The following is a 17,076-nucleotide window of genomic DNA, read 5'->3' on the forward strand; positions in this document are numbered from 1 at the left end:
CTTTGGTTATCAAAATGTATCCACATTCCATCTCTCTTACCTCATATAAGTTAAATTATTCTCCCAAATGTTGTCAAAATAAAGCTGCTTCAGAAAAATATCGTAGGATTTCTATTTGAATATAGTGACTTGAACACCTGCATTTATCTCCATTTCCTCTGAAAGCCCAACCGGATGGAAGTAAAGGAACACAGAAAGTCCAAGGAAGCAGAAAGGGAATGAATACATGCAGAGACAATACTGTGTGCTCAGTGATGTCCATTTTGTGTTTTCTCCCTGGGAATACCATATTTGTAAGTCCAGTTCAGTAAGAAAAGCCACGTGACTAGAAATGCCCCTGTGATGACAATATAGAAAATATGTATGTTGTATCCTTTCTGAGATCCATACATGCGTAATCATCCTCTTTCTTCCCTTTTCCATTGTGATTTGAGGGTTGTGTGCGAAGACGTAGATCCCGAGACACTCCTTGGAGGAGAGCTGTCTGACTCACACTGGGTTGTAATTTGAAAGAACTGTTTTAAAATTTATTCTATTGACCCATCCCATACGTGAGTACACTGTTTTGATTTTGGCATGGTCTTATGTGTCGTAGCTAAAACATAAATTAGAATTTTGAAGTTAGATATCGTCTTGACAGCAACAACAAAACCCTAAACCACATGGCGTTGCTTTAATGCTTAGATAGGCAGTGGCAAATAAACACATACTGGGGTTTGGAAATCTGGGGAGCTCGGTTATGCCATGGCTACATATTTGATAAAATTACGACCTGGGACAACTGTCAGAGTAAGCCAGGGCTACTGCACTCCAGCCCTGGGGGAAGAGGTCACGATCTAGAACATCCTCAGTAGGTGTGTGCTGTTTCTGCTGCACTTGGTAAAGTGTTATAAAATGGCATAAGCTTAGAAGAGATTTGGTGAAATTAAAAGGAACAGAGAGACTTCATTGGAAGGTATAAGGTAGGAGCCAAAGAGGGCAAGCCAAATAAAAGTCTGCATGTTGCACAGTGTGAATCCCAGCCTCCTTTCCTACCGATTCCCTATGTGCTGTCAGCCAGACATATATCTTATCACGATCTAGGATGGATTATTAAGGATAGTCAATTAAATGTACTTGCTAAGATTCTTGTTAATATGACTCTCTGACAAAAAGCCATCCTGCCACTCAATTCCCCTACTGTGTGCTCTCCACTAATATATGCCTGTGCACAGTGAGCTTTCCATTCAGCCTCCAATGGAAAGAATAGACTAGGAATAGACTAGGAATAGAATATGAAAAAAAAAAAAAAAAAAAATTCAAAGGGAGGAGAAATAAAGGAAGGGAAAGAAGAAAACTAAAATAGAACCAAACAAACAAATGAGAAAATTCAAGGAACAAGGTGAACAATAAAAAAAAGCAACAACAATGGAATTAGTATTTCCAGAATAGATAAAAAAGACACCCCATGAATGGAACAAGAGTAGGATGCCATGAGTACATAACTGTCAGCAAACAAGAAAGAACCCTTAAAAGCTATTAAAAAAAAGATGACAGCTAAAAAATCAATCAATCAATAGAGAGGGTGGAAGAGGACGTTAAGGCAATATCCGATCATGTTGAAAAAGATGAAGTGTTAACTAATCAGTAAACAAGAAACAAGAAGAAAAGATGGAAAGATGGAAAGATTGGCTTAGGAAGTCTAACACCAAACTAGTCTGTAAAAACAGATATAAAAAGGGGGCAAATTATCAAAGAAATAATAAAATAACATTCCTCAGAACTGAGGGTCATGAGACTTCACACTGAAAAAGTCCACAAAAAGTACATCACCATGAATAATGATGATGATGATGATGATGATGATGATGATGATATCCACATGGAGGCACATTATCATGAAATATTAGACGGAATAAAGAGAATGTCCTAAAAACTTTCATAGGAAAAACAACCTGGGTACCTAGGAAGAAACAGGAATCACAATAGCAATGAAAGTTTAAAAGTGCAGAAATTACTTTAAAATCCGAGTAGAAATAATTTTTAACCTGGAATTGTGTACCTAGCCAAGTTATCAATCTAGAGGGAGGGTAGAAAAATGGTAATTTCAGACATCAAGCTCTCAAAAACTTTACCTTTCACGCACCGATACCCAGAGTGATCTTTCTCCAAAAGAAGGCAAAAAGGCAAGAAAGGGGGACTCTTCGATTGAGAACACTGGGACACTGACACAGGAGAGAAGTAAAAGAAACCCCCAAACCAACACTTAGGGAAGACTCTCTGGGGAGAAATGTCACGGTGGTCCAGTCCTGAATGGAGCAGGAGATAGAAATCTCCATGAAAGAGATATTCGCGAAACAAAGTGCAACCCATACGTTGAACTTTACTGTAACACACTCCTTGATTCAGCATTCAGAAATAATGTCTTAATTATAATAATTTAATGTGAATTGTCAATATGGCTGTTAACTGGCTTTCATAAAGCCAATTTAAGTCAATTTAAAAGATCATGTATATATCCTGAACATTGTCCTTGAGTAATGGAAACTATATCTTCCTGAAGCCAAAATGAGATTCCTGGGAAACAAATGTGAGCGGATAATAACGAAACAAATAGTTGTGAGCAATAGTGCCATTTCTGAAACTAACGGGGTTTCTGTCTTAATTTTTCAAATCTGAGTGCCCTTTTGAGGAGACTTTTCTACACAGATTCTTCTTAACTAGTCATTTTAAAGACATGTTCCTGCAACATCACCAGTTTTAAGACTGTGTGTTTCAGAAAAATTTCCCAGTCCAAATTTCTGAAAACATTGGAATAAATGCAAACTTTGGGAGCATACTGTTGGATAGATTTCTTTCAAGTTGCGTATGGTCATACCAATTTCTAAAACAATTTTGTAGATGAAAAACTATTTTTGATGGGTATTTCATACGATTCTTCACTTCATGAAGTACTTATTCTTTTTAACAACTTTATGAATTATCTTAATATTAATTGTTGCAAAGTGCTTGCTGGAACCCTAACAATTTCAAAGGTTAGTTTACATCTTAAAGTCTATGGTGTCCACACAATGTTTGTATAGTTGCGTCAGTTGGCATGAATGACCCAAACACCTATTTGCAGGCATCTCCTAAGGCAAAATGACTATAGGACTTAGTAGCATGTTTGGTTTTTAATGTCCCATAATCCTTCTCTTAAAATGTTAGGTTTCTGGAGTCCTGTCAAATTTAATTTTAACAAAACGTGACATGCCTGTCCATGAAGCATGTCAACATACAAACAAATGATACACTCATAGGTCTATCCACTTTTAGAGTGGCAGGCATTTGTTAATCTTCAACTGTCTCAAGGAATAGGATATAAGCACAAGTGAATTTGCTGGATCTAAGGTCTCTGTCAAAGGAAAGTGTTGGATTTGGGTTGGGGACCCAGAGGGAAGAAGCCAGAATTTCTCTCCCTTTCCATCCCAGCACCCACGGGCATAAAATGGCACCGCATAGGTCCCAGACGACATATTCTGGCTCTTTTGGCACACAGGCTTTCAGTCCTGCACTAATCTGAAGTGCTGGGTAAAGCTTCCTGAGAACAGCTAATCATTATTAATTCCTTTAGAATTCATTGCAATAACATCAATCACAGTGAACTCATTTGGTATTAATATGGATGTAATGTGAAAATGAATAATGCACACAGGAGTTTTTATATTCCTATTTTAGAAAAATAGTTATGAACAATGTATTTCTCTTTCCATTGTCAAATCAGCACCTCTGAGAGGTTTTCTATCAATTACCTTCATCATCATTCCAGTTGAAATCTTGTCAGAGCAAACATATTTCAAAGGATTATATCCAACTCCATTACAGCATTTCTGGCTCTTTGGAATAAGTTCAGTCTCACAGCATTTTACTGGCACCAGGTCATTCTTTTTAACATGTGCTTTAGACTCTCCACTGGAAGCTGAGCAGCATATGGTATCTGACATATTCACATAATCCTGCCCACAACAGAACATCCCTGCAACAATAAAATGTTATATATGAATATGAAATACAAAAAAGGAAGAACACTGAGACCGCTATAAAGTTTGGTATAAAAACGTCAGACTCAGGCAGTTGCTGCAATGGCACAATACAAGGTAGCACTTCCTTACCAAGGTGATTTAAATGTGCAGTGAGGGGTCCTTCTTACCAAGAGCACTAGACGCTAATTAGGTAAAGAACACACAAGAACAAGTGTTCCAAAATCATTCAGCGGGGCCGAACTTCTCCCAAGCTCCATAGGAAAAAAAAGAATCCCGATTTCCGTCATGAGAATTACCGGCTCATTTCGTGATGATAACATCGTGTTGCAGAAAAAGGGCTAGTTAAACTACGGGGAGTCAGAGGAAAGCTCTAGAAATTCACCAGGGAGAAAAGGTCAGCGAAACGCTCTGGGATAAGAGGCTAGACAGAGTAAAGAGGTAGCACCATCCAAGTACTGGAGGCGCTGTGGGAAGAGTCTGGGAAGTTTTTGCCTGGCTTTGTCTAGGGGACACGTCTGCTTCTTGGGCATCCAGTAAATCACTCGTTCATCATAAGATAGATTTGTTCAAAACGAGTTGCGCTTGCTCACTGATCAGGTGAGCAATTTGGCCACTAGTTTTTGAGCAGCACTGAGTTCTAGACCCATCACTGGACATGGATAAGAGATTGGGGTCGGTGGCAGAAAGACCTCGCAAGGAGGGGTCATTGGTTGTCACTTGTTGATGAAAGACACGTGTGCCTTTCACACCAAATAGACTTTCTCCCACCAAATTCAGTTTGACTGCCTGTGTTCACATCATTTAGATCTTGCCATAGAAGAGATACAGCAGAAATTTAGACATAAAATCCTGAATAAATAAACAATACTCTAGAGTCAGATTAAGCCAGAAATTAAGGTGCCTACACTCCAGGTCACAGGGCTATTATATTAGAATTTATATCCAGTTATAAAGCAGCGCAGTGTGATGAATGATTTATTTTAATTAGAATTTTGTTTATTTATTATTAGTCCTGACTGATAACATAAAGAACCTCAACTTCAAAGTGCCCTGGGGTCCTGATTGTTTAATCTGGTCCTGTACAAACACCTACATTATGAAAGACACTCCTAATAATAGACCAGTGAGTTTTAAGTGCTTTTTATTTAAAAAAGAAAAAAATCATTGAAAGTAGACACTGGCTTGGTACACATCTTAAGAACGATGTTTAGCCACACGTGACTCCAAAGAACTTTCTCACTGATCTTTCCACTTCAAAAAAAATATCTCCTAATATTTTATTTATTTATCATTGTTTTAAATCTATTTATTTATTTTTGAGAGAGAGAAAGAGAGAGCCAGTGGGGGGAGGGGCAGCGAGAGAGAGGGAGAGGATCCCAAACAGACTCCGCACTGTCAGCACGGAGCCTGATGAGGGGCTCAAACTCGGTAAACGTGAGATTATCACCTGAGCTGAAACCAAGAGTCGGAGGCTTAACCAACTGAGCCACCCAGGTACCCCTCTCCTAATATTTTAAAACTTTTATCAATGTACATCATTGAGCACCACCAAGTCTTAACATGCCATGTCTAAATGTGGTAACTGTTCAAAATGATTGGTTTAAATAAAAGTAAAGTGTTTTCTTCAGTACTTTATTAATAATATTAGTTGTTTTAACATTTCCAAGGAAAGGTTTTTTTTTCGCATAAATACACCCAGCAGAGCTATCACTGTAATCTGAGTCTTGGTTATGACAGGTAAAAATGACATGTGTATACACATACGTGAGTACACACAATAAAAAGAAAAATCTACACCTTCAAGTTTTATAATGTTCGGACATTTTTTTCTGCTGCTTTCTGATCAGACATTCAAATAGAACCTTGGATTTTTTCACCGTCATTTTTTTCTCTAGCAGTTTTCTTAAAATAATTCATGTTTCTATTTTAAAGAGCAATCAAAATCTGAAAACTGGCCCTTTAGGGAGCAGAATACATTCTCCCCCTCTACTCCCAAGTTACTTTATGGTTTTACCATGCTTTAAGTATAAAATCAAAATGCAGACATTGACCTAATTCGAAACTCTAATCAGTCATCTGATCGCTCTGAGGGACTTTTGACAGGTCAACTAAAATTTTGATAATGAACTGTTTTTACACTAGAAGAAAAAAAAAAGGCTGCTTTCTTTCACAAAGAGCTTCATCTTTGTTTCACTGAATTAAAATTTTCAGCCAAGATTCCACTCTCATAACAAGAAGTGACTCCCTTTCTAGTTTCTTTGGTAAACCATTACTTCTTTAATTATTATCAACCTTGTTCCAGTGTGATAAATTGCTAATTACTTAATACCCTAATCAGCGTTCATTCTTTGCACAGATAAACTGTGACAGTGCCATTAATTTAAATAGTAATTTCACTTAATGGCCAGAACGGCACACCAGATTTTTATGCAGCATTTTCTGAAGACTGCATCCATCACTGCAATATTCTGACATAAAGATGTCTGACGTGCACTAACTCACTTAGGGAGAGCAGATGTTGTGGAGCGGAGTTTGGTAGTAATTCCCATAGTGCATCACTTCAGCATGAATGAGCTGCAAATTCAGAGACAGACAATCTTCCGAAACGGCATTGCAATAACTTCTGACCCCTGCTTAATTTATCACATGCAGCACTTGACTTTTGAACTTTGACACATAGAATGCACAATTTTAAATGTGCCAAAAGGAAAACAAAACAGGTCGTGTATTATTGATGGATCGATCTATTCTTCCAGAGGCTGTTCATTACATTTGTACACAGGTGAAGATTCTCTGTGGACAGATGTTACTAAAGTGGTACAATAGACATAGAGCTATTAGATATTTATTTTTAATATCAAACTGCATATTTCATCTTCCCGAGCAGCATATATATCCAATGGGAAGCTCCCATTTCATTGGATACAACTGAGAAAACAGTGAAGGAAAGAGTTGTTTACTCACAATGTTATGAGTGGTTTCAATAGGTTACTAACATTAATTTAATGGCCAGGACCGAAAAGGAAAGCATTTATAAACATATGGTCCTGAGGAATCTCTAAATTGTTAATTCTCTAAAACAGGTGCTTCATTTTTCTAAAATAAAAAAAGAGTAAGAGTTATGAATCATGCTTTTGAGATCAAAATAGTACAGTAGTAAAATCAAAGTCTGGAATGTGACAGATTCAGGTACAACTCTGGGACTGATCATGGGGACCACATTTTAAACCAAGGGGTTATATATTAAGCCCACCAGACTGGAAAAAAAAAAAGTTTTGTGATTAGTCATTGTTAGGACAAACTTACAAAATGGTGGCAGGATATGAGAGAAAAGACGTGCGTGCTTGTCTCCACCAGTAGATGGCTCTATGGCTGCCACCACAAAACAGAAATAAAGGGTAGAGCAAAAATTTCCCCAAATTGCTATGTTTTAAAGTCTTTTATATTACACTTTCAAATTTTTTTTTAATGTTTATTTATTTTTGAGAGAGACAGATAGAATGCGAGTGAGTTAGGGGCAGAGAAAGAGGGAGACACAGAATCCGAAGCAGGTTCCAGGCTCCGAGCTGTCAGCACAGAGCCTGACACAGGGCTCGAACTCACAAGCCGTGAGATCATGACCTGAGCCGAAGTCGGACGCTCAACCGACTGAGCCACCCAGGTGCCCCTCTACATTAAAAATTCATTATGGCACATGGAAATCTTCCTGGAAAACATTCTCTGATACCACTCTTACATAATGGATTTCTGTGCTCTGTTGCCCTCTTTGTAAACTTTCTAAATCCCATCTTACAAGACAAATAGCCACAGTCATTCATTCTGCGGAAGTCCTACTCTAGGACATGGAAACCCAGGATTCTCTTCCAAAGCACTTTCAACTCAGAGTCTCCTATCAAAGGCTGCATGGACAACATTTATAATAGAGATCAGGCAATATGTTCCAAAGGTATGTCATGAGCAGTTTCTCATGGCTAACTGAAAATCCTGTTCTCTTGGAATGATAGGGGGACTTTCATTTTCATCTCTCAATACTAAAAGATATGATCAAGTCCAATCCAAGATTAATGGCATAAATGATAAAGCCCTTTAAGCAAACACTAAGAATAAAAAGAGTAATAAAGAGGTTTCAAATACATCCAAAGAAAATGGTTAAGAATACATATCCACCGAAATGACGAGCATGACTTTCATCCCGAGATACCTGTATAACACTCCTACACAACTCATCTGCCCAGAGAGAGCAGTAAAAACATAAACGCTACCCCAGCACTTCTGTTCCAACAGCATCTGTTAATTCACTCCATTTATAAAATACATATTGACAAAGACAACTGAACTGGGACCAGGGAGATTTGATTTGGTGTGAGAAAGTCAATTCAATGTGATTTTGTTAAAGGGCTCCTGCAGGCAAATAAAAGAGTTTAAGTAATAAAGTACATAAAGAGATGTTTTACGAGCCAGCCTGGTCTTACGGCGGGCACACAATGCCAGGCAGTGAGAGAGGCCAGGCTTAGGAACAATATTGTGAGATCCAAACCCTCATGTAGCAGGTATGGTGTTGCTAGGTTGAGGAGAGAAAGGGCCATATGGATATTCTGGAAGGTCACTGAGGTCATAGTCATTAGGGGCGACAGGAGGGAGCGGCAGCAGAGAGAGGAAAAAGGCATGTGGAACGTGTCTATTTTAACTGAAACCTGCAGGAAGGTCAAGAGAATAAAAAGAGAGGCTTTTCCTTTTTAAAAGTGTCATTCCTCTGGTCCACCATGATTACCAGACTGGGCAGAATTGCACAATGTCATGGGAAACTCTTGAGCTAATCTTGATTTGCAGGAGTTGAGTAATGTCACAATTTGCTTAAGAAATATTTGACTAGCATGGAAAACCATAGTGAAGTAAGGAGTGATTCTGAAATTTGGGCCCACGGATGGACTTCAAGGGTGTATGAAATTGCAGGCAAATTACTCTGTGTGTTTTATGTACCAGTATTTGAAGTGAGGCTTTGTAAAGATTTCTCAGGGAGCGTTTGACCCCAAAAGATTAGGCACCAGTTTCCTAGAATACAGTTACCTGTACTACATTTTATTTTTGGCAATAGTATTCTGACTTAGCTTTCCTTTTCCCTCATATTCATTTTGCCCCCAAATCGAATATATCTCCTTAAATCACAGTTCTTATCATCACGTTGACTCTTCCTTGATTACTAAATAATATTCAGATCCTTTTGCCTACTCAGACTTATCCCTCTCTACTTCCTTACACACGGTGCTATATTCACACTTTAGCTCAAGCTACACCCCTTAGCTGAAATGTCCATCTTCTGTCTACACATCTCAACATCTTGTTCATTGTTTGAGGTTCCAATCCAATGGCTTAGCTTTTTCCATCACCTTGACTGGAGTGAACTCTCAGTCTTAAGAATATGCTTGTGTTCATCCATCTCTTATGGACTGTGTTTAACCTTATTGCTACTTTCCTCCTTGATTAGATTATAAGTCCTTAAGGATAAAAATGGAATCTTAGCCAATTTTACACTCGCAGAGCACAGAGAATAATGTCTTGAGCATAGACACTACACAATACATTTTTATCGAATGAAGGAATATGGGAATTGACTTAAAAAAACAACAAATAAACAAAGATGCTAAAAGGAGACATTTTTGCTGTTATTTTAAAACTCTGACCCATTACAGAGTGGGCGAGCAACACTTTTGCACCCTGCCTTCCAACCTAGCACCCTTGTTCTGTCTTTTTTTTTTTTTTTTTAAGTTTATTTATTTTTGAGAGAGAGAGAGTCTGGACTTGTGCGAGCCAGGGAAGGACAAAGAGAGGGACGAGGGAGAATCCCAAGTAGGCTCCAAGCTGCCAGCAAGGAGCCCGCTGAGGGACTTGACCCCACCAACTGTGAGATCATGACCTGAGCTGAAATCAAGAGTCAGCTGCTCAAAAACTGGGCCACCCAGGCGCCCCACCTTGTTCTGTCTTTAAGGGGCCTATTTTTAACTACTCAACCAAAAGAAGAGGAGATACTCAGCTGGTTGATCATAGCACAGGACAACTAACTCATTGCCAGGATTTTCTAGTACACATGATTACCATGCCTTAAGGCAGAGGTTCGCAAAGTTGGGTCTCAAGATCTCTTTACACTTTTACAAATAATTAAAGACTCCAAATAGCTTTTGCTTATACAGGTTATATCTGTTGATAAATACTGGGCTGGAGTCGAAAACAACAACTTTTGAAATATGTATTTACTAATTAATTTAAAATAATAATAGGTAACATTTGAGAAGAATAGTATTGTTTTATATTTTTGCAAGCCTCTCTAATGGCTGGCTTAATAAAGGGAACTAAATTCTCATACCTGCTTCTGCATTCAGTTTGTTGTGATATCACACATGCAACCTCTGAAAAAGTTCACTGTACACACAGGAGAGAATGAAATTGAAAAAGGCATATAAGGGGTGCCTGGGTGACTCAGTCGGCCAAGCGTCCGACTTCGGCTCAGGTCATGATCTCGCGGTTCGCGAGTTCGAGCCCCGTGTCGGGCTCTGTGCTGACAGCTTGGAGCCTGGAGCCTACTTTTGTTTCTGTCTGTCTCTCTCTCTCTCTCTCTGTCCCTCCCTTGCTCATGCTGTCTCTCTCTGTCTCTCAAAAATAAATAAATGCAAAAAAAAAAAAAGACATATAATAGGTTAGTATTAGTATGAAGATCATTTTGATCTCACAGACCACCTGCAAAGGTGTTTCTGCAAAGGGTCAGACCCATAGAAGACCCATGTCATTCTTTTTTTTTTTTTAATTTTTAATGTTTATTTATTTTTGAGACAGAGAGAGACAGAGTGAGAGCAGGGGACGGGAAGAGAGAGGGAGACACAGCTTCCCAGGCAGGCTCCAAGCTCTGAGCAGTCAGCATAGTGCCTGATACGGGGTTTGAACTCGCAAACTGTCAGATCATGACCTGAGCTGAAGTCGGATGCTTAACAGACTGAGCCACCCAGGCACCCCCACGTCATTCTTTAAGAGTGACTGTCTCAGGGCCTAGCACTCATACATACTACCCTTTCTTATTCTTTTTTCTTTTTAATTTTTTAATGTTAATTTTTGAGAGAGAGACACAGAGCATGAGCGGGGGAGGGGCAGAGAGACAGAGAAGGAGACAGAATCTGAAGCAGGCTCCAGTCTCCGAGCTATCAGCACAGAGCCCAAAGCGGGGCTCGAACCCATGGACCGAGAGATCATAACTGGAGCTGATGTCGGATGCTTAACCTACTGAGCCACCCAGGTGCCTCGTATTACCCTTTCTTCTAACTTTGGCAAACATGAGGTGTGCACTCAAAGGGCAGAGTGTATAAGGCCTCTTTTCTTTTCCAGTCGTCCAAAAAATGTTTGCAATTTGGTAGTTTATGATACTGACCTTGCTCATTAGACCTGACAAACAGTTTGGGTTGGAGGGTGTCCAGTGCTTCTCCAAATATCATAATGATCAAAGAAAGAGGTTAAGAGCATGGGCTCTGTAGCCCTTTGGATGCTGCTGGAATCCCTTCTTAGCCACAGAGGCAAGAGATTCCAGAGGAAATCTCCCAGACCCCCTTGCACGTAGGTGTCAACAGATAGTGAGTTCCAGTTAGTGAAATGTTAACTTAAATTTTGCTATTCCTAGACCTGGGAATAAAAAATTCGCACACCCATTATTCCATGTTCTTTTCCTCTTTTGGTTGCAGGAATGGGTATAACCCCCAGGTGACCTTAGAAGCTACCTGTGGAAAGGCCAAAATACCTAGGGAAGAGAGGTAACCTGCAGATAGGTTCATATCCCAGTACTATTATATAAGAAAACTATAACCCCTATTATATTTGAGACTTTGCAAATTTGGGGGTTCGTTTATAGCAGCAATTAATGCTACCTGAAATAATACAGCCACTTGGTAGCTATGTGATTTGGGGACAGTGTTTGTTGTTGTTTTTTGTTTTTGGGGGGTTTCTTTTGATAGGCATGGTTCAGGTATATCATTATTTGAACAAACCTGATTCTAATTATTTACCCAATATATATATATATATATATATATATATATATATATATATATATATAGTTGAAAAGACCTAAAACATAATCTTTCTATAGCATATGGCATTAGTTTAGTATTATGTTCTATATTTCTTTTGTATGGGGGACAGTTTTTAACTTTTGTTAGAAGCACTTCTGTTTCCTCATATCTAAAATGGAGATAATAGGGGAGCCTGGGTGGCTCAGTTGGTTAAGCATCCAACCTTGGCTTAGGTCATAATCCTGCTGTTTGTGAGTTTGAGCCCTGCGTCAGACTCTGTGCTGACAGCTTGGAGCCTGGAGCCTGCTTCAGATTCTGTCTCCCTTTCTCTCTACCCCTTCCCTGCTCATGGTTTCTCTCTCTCTCAAAAAAATAAATGTTAAAAAAAATTTAAATGGAGATAATAATAGTCCTTACCTCATAGGGTTGTTGCGAGCTTTAAGCATGTTATAAATGTGTGGGTATATCATGAAGTACACAGAATTCAGTTTGGCAAATAGTGAACACAGACTGTTGTTTATTTTTTGTTGTATTTTGTCTCCTGTTCATTGTGTACATCTTTTAGCCAATAATCAGTGTCTAGGAGACACCTGAGTGGGCTGAATTCCTTGGGTGTACTTTACTTATCTTTCGAATGCTAACTTCTTAAGGTTACGATTCAGGGGGAAATTTTCTGAAAGGATTATGTTTCTACACTGAACTCTTGTGTATCATATGATTTAATGCATCATTTATTTGTAAAGATCTTAGAAAGTTAGTTTTTGTTATTGTTTCTTGGTTTTACCTGGCAAAGTCACCTTTCTTATTACCTTATAGTGCAGATACAGGTGTCTGTGCGGTATGTTGGAGGTAATCCTTAAATTTCCGGGGTCAATGGAAGTGTCCTAATTGAAGTCCAATTCTGTTGTATGTAGGGCAACAATCCATCATCACTATTTTCTGGACAGTTGATGGAGATCAACAAAATGACACGGTACTATCAAACAGTCTGAGTATATGTTAAAGTCTTCCTCCATATATGTCTCACTGGAGAATGCATAGAGGGGTGCCTGGGTGGCTCAGTCAGCTAAGCATCCGACTCTTGATTTCAGCTCAGGTCACGATCTAACAGTTTGTGGGTTTCAGCCCCACACCAGGCTGCATGCTGACAGCACAGAGCATGCTTGGGATTCTCTCTTCCTTTCTCTCTGTCCCTCTCCCACCCACCAATTCGTGTGTGTGCACTCTCTCTGTCAGAATAAACACTAAAAATTAACAACAAAAAAAAGAATGTACAGCACGGGTATAGTGTGGATCCAGGTGGGTGATTTATAACTGCATAGAATAGTAAATGCCTTGGGAACACACTTAATGGTTGTCCAAAGATAAAATAAAAGACTAGAAATCAGGCATTTTTTGTCTGAAAGAAGGAGAACAATCTTTCCCATACTGGGAGTACTGAAATTCAGTTGTGAATAATTTAATCTAGCATTTCTCATTTATTTAAGGGCTATGAAAATATTGGAAGTCTATTATTCTTGTTAAGATACAAGATTCAGGTACCCCCAGGATTGATACTTTTTAAATTTTTTGATTGATTAGTTTTGTTCTTCAAGTGTTCTTCTTAATAATTATCTTCAGAACTTTTACACAGAAGTAAGAGACTCTTAAATTCAGAGAACAAACAGGGTTGTTGGAGGGGTGTTGGGTGGGAGAATGGGCTAATTGATGATGGGCATTAAGGAGGGCACTTGTTGGGATGTGCACTGGGTGTTGTATGTGAGTGATGAATCACTAAATTCTGCTCCTGAAACCATTGTTACACTATATGTTAACTGACTTGGATTTAAATAAAATTTAAAAAAGGAAGAAAATGTGTATAAAAATATGTACAATATATACAATGGTATATAACAATAACACTATACTAATTTCAACAATTATTACTGATATTGTGGATAACTTTTTGATGTTTTTTTTTAAAGAATAAATTATAGAAAAACAAGAAATTCACAGTTCATCTGCGTCAAGATCTAATGGTGTCCTGAAATTATGCCCAGAGAAAGGCCGGAGTTCTCAACCCTTGCTAGTTGTATGGGCCGATTTACCCTGAAGCTAATGAGCTTGAACTTCAGGGCCGTTTTCTGACAAGAGCCCCTTCTAGGAAAAGCATGGTTATATATTTTTATAAAATTAGCAAATGTATAATCTTTAACTACAATTTTTCATGGCCTCTGTCTCTTCTCCTTTAACTTGCCTTGTATCTTATGTATCCTTGTATTGACTAAAATAGGAGAGTGACTGGGGCGCCTGGGTGGCTCAGTCGGTTGAGCATCCGACTTTGGCTCAGGTCACGATCTCGCGGTCCGTGAGTTCGAACCCCGCGTCAGGCTCTAGGCTGATGGCTCAGAGCCTGGAGCCTGCTTCCGATTCTGTGTCTCGCTCTCTCTCTGCCCCTCCCCTGTTCATGCTCTGTCTCTCTCTGTCTCAAAAATAAATAAACGTTAAAAAAAATTTATAAAAAAAAATAAAAATAAAATAGGAGAGTGACCGTGTACATTTTTGAAATCTAAGTAAGGGGAAGTTAAGTTGGGGCAATATTTCGTTTGGGTTCAGTAGCTATGTTTATGATTTTTGTCAACTCTAAAAAAAAGTCATTAGGCCTTGAATATGCCATTTTAACTTCAATTTGGAAAGATAAGAAATGTGAGAAATTACAGACTCCTAATTTGGATGCATATAAGGGGAAGCTTTAAAGAAAGAGAAAGATCAGACAGAAAAATTAATGGCATATGAAACAAAAGCTGTAAAACTGACCAATAGAATCAACTGAAATATTGTGACATCAAGAGAATTAAAACAAAATAAATTTTAGATTATAACAAAAGTAGTAAACTATTAAAAGAAGCTGATGGATCTTAGATTGAAGTATAAATTATTACAAATTGTGAAGAGAGGTAACTCATAAATACATTGAAAAAAATTATACTTCGGCTGATGCATAGGTAAAATAGTTATAGCTCAAATTCAGTCATAAAATGATAGCCATGAAAAACTGGTATGATGTTGTCAATTCAACAAATATTTAACACATGTCATTGCAAATTACTTTAAAATAAGAAAACTCAGGGCACTTGGGTGGCTCAGTCAATTAAGTATCCAACTCTTGATTTCAGCTCAGGTCATGATCTCACAGATTCATGAGATCAAGCCCCCCGCATTGGGTCACTGTCAGTGGAGCGTGTTTGGGATTCTCTCTCTTCCTCTCTCTCTACCCCTCCCCTGCTCACATGCTGTCTCTCTTTTCTCAACATAAATAAATAATCTTTAAAAAATAAAATAAATAAATAAAAAATAAATAAAATAAGATAAGAAAACTTAAAATGCCCTTAAATCTTAGAGAGATCCTTGGTAAATGTTTCTCTAAATTTGACAATAATCTAAGAACTTACATAATATTATAATAATAAACTTTAAAGCTTAAAACCACTTTTCTAAATTTCAATAATTAAAACGTATTTTGATTAGGAAAGAATGAATTATCTTTCTATGCTTCTCATTGATAAATGGCACAAAGTCATTGTCCCATGAAGAGGTGATCAAGGGTATAAGTTAAACATGTCAGGGGGAAAAAAGAGGGATGTGAGAAGTTATATAATCCAAACATGCTGTTTTTATGTTAGTGGCATTTGCTAGATTTTATTTTTTAAATTTGTAATTTTCATAATTTATTTTCCCCTTCTAAATAAATATTATTTTTATATTTTAATCATGTGTTCATCATTTTATTTTCTTTCCTTAAAGAGGACCCCCCAAATTATATAACTTTCAGGCACCCAAAAATTCATTATGGAATCTTGAACAAGTGACTAATTTCTGTGCCTCAGCTTCCTCATTTTTAAAATGTAGACAATAATAGAACCTATCTAGTAAGATTGTTATAAAGATTAATTGAAAAAAAAAAAAGGATTGAGTTAGTAATGCATAAAACATTGGGCATAGTACCTGGTTGATAGTAAGCACTCAATCAGTGATAATGATTGCTATTAAAATTAGTGTTAATTTCATAGCTACCAAAGAATAAGGGAGCAAAAGAACTGACATATCATCAATAATAATTTTGTATACTGTTAGCATTGCTAGGAAATATTCTCTTGATCCAGAACCAGTGCATGCATTCACGTGTGTTTTTGTGTTTGTTTTTGTTTATGGTGGATATGACACTTCTCAACAGGAAAGAGCTTTGATCCATTTTCATGAAATGCATCCACGAACATAAAAAAAGGTGAGATTACATTTTCATTTGTTGTAGAATATATACTTAAATGTATTAGACATAATTCACATGAGCTTTAATTACTTATTTGCTTTGTATCTAGGGCAATTTCCCGACCTGTGTTTCTCAGAATCTCCACCGATTGAAAAGTAGACAAGGGCTCCTTACCTGGAAGGCGACTGTACACCATGCCTTCTTCTTCTCCACCACAGCATTCTAAGTCTTTGTTCACAATCTGTCCGCCACAGCACTGCTGGCCATGGCCATCCCGAAGCCTCCCAGCACAGCAAATCTGGTTTCCTGAGGTGGAGTAAGGCATTCGGCCACAGCAGGAGTCGCCGATGCCAGTGGAAACCCGATTGTGCTGTTCATCTGGACAACATACTTCACCTGTCAATTTAGGACAATAACAATCATTGCATGAGTTAAAAGAAATATGCTTTGACTCACAAGGAAATTTTATCACAATCATCTTGCAGATGCCAAATGGTTGACAGAATTACTAGAAAGAATGCTGTCGTTTTGGAGTTACAAAATTTCAAAACAATTTAAAAATCTTCAATTAAAGACGTATAAACATGGGTCTGCTCACATACACACATGGTAACTTAGAGGCAATGCTATGTTACCTATTTCCTCTCTCACCCCTAGTAAATGAACACAGTAGGTCTGGCAACATTGTAAGTGGTATTACAAAAAAGTTTGCCTACAAATACTTTTCTATCTAATTAGTGTAATTTTTTTTGAAAGTGGAGTGGATTCAGAAATTAAC

At 38.0% G+C, this 17,076-nt stretch overlaps 1 protein-coding gene across 1 annotated transcript in view; it reads right to left on the reverse strand.

Annotated features, from left to right (window-relative positions):
- The window catches only part of USH2A (usherin), a 767,091-nt gene that overhangs the window by 160,921 nt on the left and 589,094 nt on the right, over positions 1-17,076 (reverse strand). Inside the window, exons 51-52 of the mRNA XM_042976063.1 lie at positions 16,473-16,694; positions 3,771-3,994 (exon numbers count right to left, since the gene is read on the reverse strand). Coding sequence (XP_042831997.1) covers positions 3,771-3,994; positions 16,473-16,694 — 446 coding nt within the window. The remainder of the gene's footprint in view (positions 1-3,770; positions 3,995-16,472; positions 16,695-17,076) is intronic.

This window comes from Panthera tigris, chromosome F3, assembly GCF_018350195.1.
Source record: "Panthera tigris isolate Pti1 chromosome F3, P.tigris_Pti1_mat1.1, whole genome shotgun sequence".
Classification (NCBI taxonomy): Eukaryota; Metazoa; Chordata; class Mammalia; order Carnivora; family Felidae; genus Panthera; species Panthera tigris.